This window comes from Pyrgilauda ruficollis, unplaced genomic scaffold, assembly GCF_017590135.1.
Source record: "Pyrgilauda ruficollis isolate IOZ18807 unplaced genomic scaffold, ASM1759013v1 scaffold3, whole genome shotgun sequence".
Classification (NCBI taxonomy): domain Eukaryota; kingdom Metazoa; phylum Chordata; class Aves; order Passeriformes; family Passeridae; genus Pyrgilauda; species Pyrgilauda ruficollis.
In genome coordinates this window covers 65435-76342 of record NW_024524377.1, presented here as the reverse complement: position 1 = coordinate 76342, position 10908 = coordinate 65435, and the positions used below count along the sequence as shown (strand labels likewise).

The window sequence follows — 10908 nt, the reverse complement described above, 5'->3', positions numbered from 1 at the left end:
CCCCCCGCCCGCCCGGCCCCGGGGTGTTATTGTGAGGGGGAGACAATGAGCAAACTCTCCTTCCGCGCCCGGGCGCTAGACGCCGCCAAACCGCTGCCCATCTACCGCGGCAAGGACATGCCCGACCTCAACGACTGCGTCTCCATCAACCGGGCCGTGCCGCAGATGCCCACGGGGATGGAGAAGGAGGAAGAATCGGTAAGGGAGCGCGGCGCAGGGGGGGCACCATTGTTTACAGGCACCCCCCGCACGGGGAACCGGCCGCCGGTATTCACCAAGCGCGCTACGCTCGCTCCGCCGCGGGGCGCTCGGGGCGCTGCGCAAACGGCGCAGCGTAAGCCGCGGTCCGGCGCCGCGAGCGGGCCCTGCCGCCGTCCGCCATCTTCTGCTGCGCGTCCCGGGCGCGGGTGAGTGGGGGGGGGCTCGGCGTGAGGGCGGCGGGACGGGCCGGCGGCAGCGCGGAGCGGAGCGCGGTGTCGGAGCGGCCGAGCGCGGTGTCAGAGCGGCGGAGCGCGGCGCCGGCCCGGCGGAGCGGAGCGGGCTGGCGGACAGGCTCCGGCTGCCGGAGCGGCTCGGGATGTCAGAGCGGTGGAGCGTGCGGCGCGGCGTGCCGGAGCCGGCTCGGGGTGTCAGTTCGGATTGTCAGCTCGGCGTGCCGGAGCCCACTCGGGATGTCCGAGCGGCACAGCGGCTCAGTGTGCCGGAGGGGCGGAACGGAGTATCGGAGCCGGGATGCCGGAGCGGCGGCTCGGGGATGCCGGAGCGGGCTCGGGCTGTGCCGGTGCGGGGTGCGCGGGATGCCGGAGCAGCTGGGGATGCCAGCGGGCTCGGGATGCCGGCCCGGTGGAGCGGCTCGGGGTGCTCGGCGCGTTGTGGACTGAAGCTGATACTACTCCTGCCAACCCTGTTGTGAGTGGCTGTCAAGTCGCTCGGGCTGGGGAGGTGGTGGCGGCGTGGAAGTGCTGGGTGCTGTGCTGAGCCGCTCCACAGGGAACGAGCGGCTCCGGGCCAGCTTCTCCCTTTCCGAGGGACAGCGGGATGTGCTGTCCCTCTCCTCCGGCCGGTTGTCCCCGAGCCCGGCGGCAGCTCCGTGTGGGGTTCGGGCCGCTGTCAGTCCCTGCGCTTGTGCACCTGTGGGGCTGAGGGCACAGCCCGGCACAGACACACACACACAGTGCACATGTGGGGCTGCAGGGACGCACAGCAGCTTTGGCTCCCGGTGTGGGGCAGTCTGTGCTCCTGCAGCCCCCCCGGTGCTGCTCGGAGTTGTTTAACACCGCTGGTTTGTGCTGCTGCTCGGTGTGCATCGCACGGCAGAGGCGTCAGCTGGGATCGTTGCGTGAAGCGTTGGAGCTTTAAGGTTATTTCCAAATCAACCAGCCGGTGTTCAGCGTGGACACGGGGTGTGTGTTCTGCTCGTAGTGTTGAAGGGTGGAAAAGCTTTTGTGCGCTGAGGTAAATATAAGTTTGTGGGGGTTTTGGTGAGCAGCTGGACAGCTTTGAAAATGCTCGCACGCAGCTCTGGTGTCCTCCGAATGTACTGCTTTGTCTTGCTGATCTTCAAACACTTTTCTGTAAGAGTAAGGTTTATTTTCTGCTCCTGGGAGTTGTGTCACAAGCTCAGACAGAGGCTGTCGCCTGATGTGTCTGTACTTGCAGAGCCGATAGTAAATGCACCCTCCAGAATTTCCTCAATGAATCCGTGTCTCCGCCTCAGCCAAACCTCTGTGCCTGTGGATTGGCTTTTCCGAGGTTACAGCTGTCAAAGGAGGCTCCGTGCTTTCCTCGTTGCTTTTTCTCACCTGACTGTTGGTATTAAAAGGAATCCTCTGTCTTATTATGGTGGGCTGTTATTTTTTAATTTACTGTATATTATATTGTGATCAAAACTTCAGGAATTCCCTAAGAGTGATGCTGCTAGAAGCTGGGATTGTAGTTAAAAGGAATGACACTGGGGTACTAATGAAGCAACATTGGAGACTAATTTGGTTTTCTCTGCCTCGAAAGTCTATCTTGCAGTGCTGTGCTTGCATTTAATATTTAAATTAATTCTTTAAAGTTGCTGTTATTTTGATAAATCATGTTTAAAATAAAGTTGTTAATGGAAAATTGCTGTAAGAGTTCAAGCAAACAAGCTGCTTATGGGCTGCTTAAATGATTGAGAAGATTAGATTTATACTTCAATAAAAGTACTTTAGTGTTGTCCTAAAAGTTGTTTTTCTGTGTGAGTGAGGTTTGTTTTCTCAGCCCTGACATGTGGCTCTGTTTGATATATTATGTAATAGTCTCAAAACGAAATGACTGAAGCAATATATAAACATAGTGCGAGATCATCAGCCAGGCAAGATTATAAACTGCTATTCTTAGATTGTTCAGATTATTGCCATGTGGTGATGGTTTCATTCATGGCTTGTCCTTCTCCCAGTGTAACACAGATAATTCTTGATGATACTTTTTGAAAAAATTACATTAAATCCCTTCTAGGAATGGCTGTTGTGGGTGGCAGTAGTTAAATATTTGACAAATACCTAAACAGCTTTAATTCATAGCAAGTACTGCTGTGATTGTCTTTGGAAAGGGACTTTTTGGAGGGAGAGAGCAATCTCTGCACACTCATTTCTGCCCCCTCAGTTTCTGGGGTGTCTCACGGCCTTTTTTTCCCGAGTGAAAGTTGTTTGCAGCTCAGGGTGGCTGCTGTTCCCCATCTGCTGTTCAGAGCCACGAACCCCGTGTTCCTCTGGCCCCAGGACGCCGCTCTCCTCCCGGTGCCCCCTTGGGGACCCCCGGTGGCACCAGAAAGGTCTTGTAGCAAGAGTGTCACGGGGTCAGACAGCACCTTCCGAGATATATTCCACTGGAAATCAGCATTATTTACAGATTTGCAGGATTCGAAACGCTTGGGTGACATGTCTGCCCTGTTCTTTAAAACCCAGCCTCGCTGGTGCAGGCATGTGGTTTAATTAGCTGGTGATTGATCTTTTGTACATACAAAAATGCAGATTTTGGTCCATTTATTCGTGATGAATATTCTGGAACTGTTTCTGTATGAGTATCTCAGAGATTTATATCCACTCAGCGTTTCACAAATCAGCAGCTCATTTCTCTCACTTGGAGATTCCAGCTGTGAAAGAATTAGGTTTCTCTTCTGTAGCAATGTTTATGTTACAAATGTTTATAATTTACTCTGAATTAAACCTGAGGAAGAAGATTGCGTGGGTTTGTTTTTAAACTCGCGTGAGAGAGCGATCGCTGTTAAGCAGAAGCAGGAAGGTGTCCTTTTGGGACTTCAGAAACTGAGCGGGGACACTTGTGGGTTTTCTTTTTTTTCCCTGATGAGTAAGACTCGTACTTCCTAATGCTAATGAATTGTTTTGACTGGAAAGGGAGAAAGTTGCAGGATAGATAAGCCCTGGGTTTGTTTCTTACCACATAACTGTGTTTTTATTTGAATACCTGTTACTGGAGATTGCCGAGTTGCACATTGTGAGCTGAAATCCTGCTTGCTAATGAGGCACATTCACACGGGAGACTCTGGGAGGTGAATTTACCTGAGGTGTGAGGAAGCTGAAAATGTGGTGGTAATGGGTGATCCCGGGATTGCCCGGTCGGAGCTATCTGAGCCTTCATCTCAGCGCTTGTTTGCACATCCGTTCATTTACACTTCAGCTTGGCACGGCATCACAGGCCTGGGGGTAGAGAGGAAAAGTGCAGGAATGGCAACTTAAGGACGTGCTTTGACGCTGCAGAAATGCTGACACCGTACCCGTGGGAAGGGACTTTCCTTCCCAGCCCTTCAGGGATCACCTCGGGATGAGCCTTCTCTGATCATTAAATACAACGCTCACTTCAGATTATTTCGGCTGGAAGTAGTTAACTTGAAATTCTTTTTTATTTTTCTTTTTTTTTTCCCCTTAGTTCATTCAGTTTCTTTTGTAATGCTGGAACTTGAAGTGCTCATCCTCGGGCTTTGAGGTGTCCTGGAGGTGGTGGTGCTCCTGGAACAGCTTTTTCATTCTCCTTTCAAAGCAGGAAACTTTTAACTTTGCACAAGTCCTGGTTTTCCTGTTAAACTGTATCAGCAGAAATATCCATAATGAATATTTCTACAGGGAGCTAGGAGAGTATCAAATGTGCGAGGATTTACTTAAGCTGCTGTTCAGAAGTACCTGCCTGGTGCTGTCTGATGCACTCAGGTCTGGGTTTAAAAACACAAATACACATAAATCACTGCCCACATGGACAGAACCTGCTCTTAACTGGATGTTTGTGTGTGGGCTGTGCACTCATAACCTGTGGTTGAACCCTCAAAGTTCCTTACAAACGAGAGACTTTGTAGAACAAAGAAGCCCAGACAGCAGAGAGGAAAACTGGAGGCCAACAGAGGATAACTTCAGCTCCAACCATGCAAATGTTCTGTAAAACAGAAATCCCTCAGAAAGACTGCATGGGAATCTATGTGAGAAACTCCAAGGATTGTATTTCCATGCAAAACCAGCTGAAATCAAGAGCATGCTTTGCTTAGGAAAGGAATTGGGTTTGTTTGACTAAAATCAGCTGGGTTATCTGCTGGGGAAATAAAATTCCCAGTGTAAGTTATTCCTCAGTTAGATTAAGCGCCTGTATTTATTTACTTACTTGGGGAGTATTTGGAAGCTGCTGAGATTACTGAAGTATGTTTGGCATTAGCAGCAAAATGCTGGCCTGTGATTTTTATTCACAGAATTTTGAACTTCAGTTTTGTTTGAGATCTTTTCCTGCCTTCATCTCCTGAACTTTTCTCCCTCCTCCCAGTCCCATCGCCCTGTGCAGTGATGTTCCTCCCAAGTGCCCATTTCAGTTCTATTCCCAGGCATTCTTTCAGTTTCCAGCTCTGATCCTTTATCCTTGCTGTGCTGTCACCTGCAGCATCTCTGGGCCGTGTTTAATGTCCCGTTTGATAACGGTGAATCAGAATTAACCTCGATCAGCTGAGCTCTGGAGAGCTCTTAAATTGAGGAGCTCCACGTTTAATTTGTTGTGGCTGGAGTTGAACGCGACCAAGATTTGCTCTTAAGTCTCCACCTCACGAGCAGTTTATTAGGGCTTATCACATTAACACCTATCAGCAAACCTGTCGCAAGTGCTTGGGATATCAGCTCAGCCCGGGACAAATGTCACTGATCCCCAAGTGTGCTTTTGAGATAGAGCTGAGCCAGAGGAACCGACCTGCAGGTAGAGAGGACATTCTGCTTTTTGGGGTCTTGATAAAGGGTGGTGGCAGCCACCGTGGGACAGCGGATCATCCATCCATCCTTTCAGCGGGAGCACGTGGGGATAGGGATGGGAAGGGAGCGGCGGTGTCATCCCGAGGTTAGATGGGTTCAGCCCTATCTTAGCGCCGCGCGGGTAATTGAGATAAAGCTGCATTTTTGCTGCAGGCCAGAGGCTGCCGGGGTCAGCGGGCAGGGCTGGGAGAGCTGCCCGGGCGGGTTTGGGTGCCCGTGGCCCTGGAGCACAAAGGGAGCTGTTAATTGAGTCACACCTCGGGTTATTATGCGGGAACTTTCCCTGGTGGGAAGGGCTCCTCGGCAGGAGGTGGAATTCCATGACAAAAGCTTAGGAGAGCGATTGGGAATCGGCCTCGCCGAGCTGAATGGCTCAGCTCTGGGACGTCTCAAACGCGGGGAGCAGTCTTTCCTTTTCCTTCAATTTAAGGAAACCTTGGAAAGAAATAACTCGGGCTTCCTTGGATTTACAGAGTGCCAGACTTCACGGTGCTCCTGCTTGGCAAAACGGAGCAGGAAGCAGCTTGGTACAATTTCTGTTTTGACTGAAACCGGTTGAAATGTCCTGCTTGAACAATTTGGATCAACAGACATCAAATCTGCTTATAGTAACCTCTCTTCTTAATTATTTTTCATAAGAAAGATCATTTTGACTGATGCTAGATGTTCAAAAGGTTATTTGCATTTTATTTTGCCAACAAGGCTAATCAACAATGCCTTGTTTATGTCATAGCATATTTATCATTCTAACACTTCGGCTTTTGGAAAGGTAAATAACTCATTTAATATTTACATAAACCTTGGATGTCCTAAAAGCCAGTGGAGGTGAAGATCAATTGTAGAACTGAAGTTTCTATAACAAGTAGAGAAGAAGGGAACTAGAACTGAATTCCTGTATATAAAAGAGTGTAAGAAGTAGGAAGAATAATTTTGTGAGACTAAAAGTATTATCAGTATCGACTGTCATAATTTGGAAAGTACTGACTAGTTCTGAGTCATAGTAATAAAGCATTTCTGAAAATACTATTTAAAAGCTTTGGTTTTTGCAAATTCCTACTTGTTAATGTATAATAATCACAGTCTAGTGGGGCTGAAATGGATTAAAATACTGCCCCTGTCCATGGCAGGTGAAGTGCTGCAAATGTAAGGGAACAGAAATTTGCAGCAAAAAAATCTGACTTGTTAATTTCCCTGATTTCCTTAGTGCAATTCTAATTGTGATTAATACATTTACACCTCTAGTCTCTCAAATTTGGGTGCTCAGCTCTTCCCCACTGGCGGAATTGTTCTGTGTGGGAGGTTTTTGTGTCATCTGCAGTTGGAGATTGGCTCAGCTTCACTCGGAGGCTCTCCCCCGTTGGTGATGCCATTTTCCCACCAGGTTTCCGTATCACTGACCTCCTCTCTGTCCTGTCCCCCGGGACACACAGGGCACTTCATCCTCGGATCACTCCTCAGCCAGCAGAAACACTCCCTTTCCTCCCCCTTTCTGGGGTGTTTGCTGTTGTTTACATTGGAATTTATAATTTGTTTTTCTCAGCTTTGTGCCGTTTCTCTGGCTGCAGCTCACACTTGGTGGATCTCAGACCAGTCTGTGTTGCATAAAACAAACTGTTTCTACTTTGAAGCATCCCGGTGATGTCGGATTCCTTGTGCCAGACTTGGATGTAAACAAACCACTCTGTCTGCAGTGGTATCCAGAGACTGGGTAATTAAAGGAGACACTGATACTACAGGAAGTAAAAAAAAAAAATTATAATTCATGTTTCTTGAGTTAAAGGTATTTGGTTTAAAATTAAATGTTGTAGTTCATTTTTAATAATTTTGATTTCTATCAATTACTATATGTGTGTTTTATTTTCTCTAACCTTTTCCTAAGTTGTCCAAACTGTAGTGCCAATCTCTGACGTTGTTTTTAATTACAAAGTGAGGGATTTCTGTGCAGCTCCTCAGGTCTCCAGCACTCCAGGTAGCATCACTTCGGTGACGAAAACACCATTTGTTTAAAAACTCTGTAAAATCCAAATTCCCTGCTGTAGGTGTGTGTGCCTCAGTTAAATAAAAACTCTGGGTGTGAATCCTGGGATGAAGGTGTTCCCCACAGGCTGAGGCTGAGTGCAGAGGAAGAGGTGCTGTGGTCTCCTGGCAGCTCCTGCTGGAGAATTCCCAGCTCTCCCTCCTGGGGACTCTCGCTCCTCCTGCTGCAAGGAGCGCTCTGTGACTCACAGTCACACGGAGGTGCTGGTGAGAGCAGCCAGCAGCAGACAGAGTTTGGGCTCCCTGGATAATACTGGGTTTGATAAAGGGCAGAGCTCCTTCTTGGGGGGTCTCAGCCTTAAAAATGCATCGTGGGGTTCATGACATGAAAAATGAGAGAATATTTCTCTAGGTCAGGGCCTTGCCATCCTGCTTGGACTGGGATAATCAGGATTCCTAATTCCCATTTTTTACCTTGGGTGTGATACCAGTGTATCCCCAGGAGCTCTTTGGACTACATGTTACATTATTTGTAACAATATTCTCATAAAGCTTTTTTTGGAAAAAAATCCCACTCCTCAGTAAACGCAAATTTCTCCTCTTATACCACAAACAACTTTTCCAAAAGGATTTTTTTATAATTCGATTTATTGTTATAACAATGATTTCATTTTTAATAATTAGTTTATATTCATGTTTTGCTAGACTGGGAACTTGTATAAATAATTGTAGCTTTAAAATACAGGGTTTTAGTTGCTGTGGGGTTTTTGACATTTCATAGACAGTGACAGTTGTGTGTCCATATGCTCATAAATAGTGAGTAATCATTATTTACAGGGATGAGAGATTGCTCATGTTCTCAGACATGTTGCACTTGGGGTGATATTTGGGATATCTCCCAGTTGTTTCCTGTCCAATTTGACATGGAATGGTCGAAATGGGATTGTTTCCTTTTTCTGAATTAAAGTTATTTAGAGAAATGTTTACTCCTTCTTTTCTGTTGGGTGCTGCAGAAAGAAACACAAGCATGGTTGTGGTGTGTGCTCATGTCCCTGTCCCTTTATCAGGCTCTGTGGGCTGATTGCCACCCTCATTTCCTCAAGTGCTTCCCTTGGACCCAGAGGGGGAAGAAAGGCATTCCTGGGCATTGTGTGGTAGTTCTCCTCATTTAGATTCACATCTCCTCTCTGGAAACACCTGGACAGGAGGTGTCACCCAGGGCTGCAGGGCTCAGCAATGCTGGGGGCCGTTCCTTGGGTCGATCCAACGTGGGGAGATGCCTTCAGGGGATGAGCATAACTTACATTTGGATGTAAAGTAGTCCCAGATTGGCTTGGCTTTGGTGCTGCTTTGGGAAGTTGAAGTTGTTAAACAACAGGGAAAGGGAAGAAAGTGATGGAAAAGTCAGCGAATTCCAGACTGGTTTGGGTTGGAAGGGACTTAAAGCTCATCCAGNTGCTCCAAGCCCTGTCCAGCCTGGCCTTGGACACTGCCAGGGATACAGGGGCAGCCACAGCTGCTCTGGGAACCTGTGCCAGAGCCTCCCCACCCTCCCAGGGATGGATTTTGCCCATTCCAGGGACCTGTGTGAATTTTTTAGGATGGAGCAGCCCCATTTGATTCACTTTCCCCTGCCTCCCCTCACTGAGTCAGTAAGAGCAGCCAACCCTTAGTACATTTTTTTGGCCTGTAGTCACAGTTCAGCAGTCTGGAAGGCAAGTGTGGGGCAGGTGGTTCTTGTGATTATTTCTTTTTTTAAGAAAGGGTGGAGGATATCATGTTGGAAAAACGTGATATGGCCAAAAGTGAAACTGAGAAGTGGCTCCACGAGCCCTTTCCACTTGTGTATCTTCTGTTTCTTGTGGGTTTCCTCCAGCTTCCTTCCTCTGAGTGTTGGAAACTCCTTAAGGAAACTGAGTGCAGTTGTCCTCAAAAGCCTTGGTTTGGGTGTGTTGGTTTCCACTCAATATTTGGATTTTTATGGTATTCCCAATGCCCTGCATTACTTGATAATTAATCCAATGCATTAAGGGGACCCTCTATGCAGAGGAAACAGCTCTGATTCCTGACTAGATTAAGTCTTTATCAAATCAGTAGAAAAATGCATATTATCAACTTTGCTAATGACTGAAACGCTCGTTTTTCAAAATAAATTGGGAATTAGGCAGTGGGTTTCAGCTCTCAAGGGTGGGAATTCCTGTGGTGCTCACGCTGATTTCCTGCTCTGTGTGTGACTCCTTACTTCACTTGTCCTCTGTCCATCCCACAGCAGAGGGAGGGGAAGAGAGGGAAACAGCTCTGTAGGATTGAAAGGGTTAACTTCACAAGAAAACAAAAGCTGCTGCTTGAGTTTACACTTTTGCTCTTGGGAATCTTATCTAAAAAAAGTGTTTGTGTGCAGAGAGGGAGGAGATGGGGCTGAGGCTTTCCAAGGCAGGGAGGCTTCTGACCAAATTAGCTTTTGAGCTTTCTGACACTTCTTTCTGGAAGTGCTGTCAAGAGGTGTTACTCGCTGTGCTTCAGGCTTTGCAAGATGAGTCTGCACATTTCCCACTGCAGTTCTGTACTTTCTGCTTCTGAATCTCAATATTGAAGATAAAAATCTCCTTTTTTTAAAATGTCCCAATTAGAATATAATGTTTAACAAGTGAAATATTCGGACTTTAGTACATTTTAATTGTTCTCTTAGTTTTAATTCTGTTCTTGGCGCAGGTAGATTGGAAGGCTGACTCCAGGTTGGTGTAGAAATAGCTTCTTTTGAGTAGGAAAAATGTATAAGTTTGTAGATAAATTGATACATTCTTTGATAAATTGATAAATTTGTTGGTAAATTCACTTTTCCACCCCACTTGTATGGAGAGCTTTGCTTGTATGGTGTAGTTTTAAGGAGTGAAGATGGGAACACGTAAATTTAATCCTAAAACTTTGTTGTCTAGGGGTTTGTATCCAATATGGAATTGCTCACTGGAGTTTGGTATTTAAGATGAACTTTTCAGTGTAAGATGGTGTTCAGCCATGGGCATCTCCAACCATGCTCAACCAAAAAACTTGCAGTTATACAAAGTTTGATAAACTCTGTTTCTCAGAGATTACTTGGGGGTGGCAGAAGGGGACTTAAAGATTAAGGAAAACCCAACCTGGTGTGTAGGGTCCAAGTGCTCTGGTTTGTGGGATAAAAGGAAATAGGAGCAGTTTGGGGCATCCCTGCTCATAGCAGGGGGCTGGAATGAGAGGATTTCAACCCAAACCGTTCTGTGATTCCATGATATTGGTAAAAAATATGTTAAAAGTACCATTCTGTATTGATCACTGTTTGCCTTGAAGCTTAACAAAAATAACTTCAGGGTAATAGGATCCATACTTGTTGATTTATTCCTGATGTTTGCCTCTGTTTTGTAGTGAAGAAATTCCCAGATAGGAAGTTGAGGGGGAACATGAAATCTGTGGGATTTCAGGGATGAAGGGGATGGCAGTGGAGCTGCTTTGCTCTCAGCTGGACTTGGAGCCTGGCTCTGAATGTCTGCAACAAAAACTGAGTGTTTCAGATACCAGGATTGCAGGAATTTTAGGGTTTTTCCCTCCTGAGGAGAAACGGAAGGAAGGATTGTGCTGTCTCAGAGGGGTTCAGAGAGCAGCCCTGGTTCAGTGTGTAAATATACCAGGACTG

General features: G+C 47.0%; 1 protein-coding gene across 1 annotated transcript in view; it reads left to right on the top strand.

The window, feature by feature from the left end:
- Positions 1-6: 6 nt before the first annotated feature.
- EPC2 (enhancer of polycomb homolog 2) overlaps positions 7-10908 on the top strand; it is a 35587-nt gene continuing 24685 nt past the window's right edge. The window contains exon 1 of the mRNA XM_041473288.1: positions 7-198. Within this exon, the coding sequence (XP_041329222.1) occupies positions 46-198 (153 nt within the window). The 5' untranslated portion in view covers positions 7-45. The remainder of the gene's footprint in view (positions 199-10908) is intronic.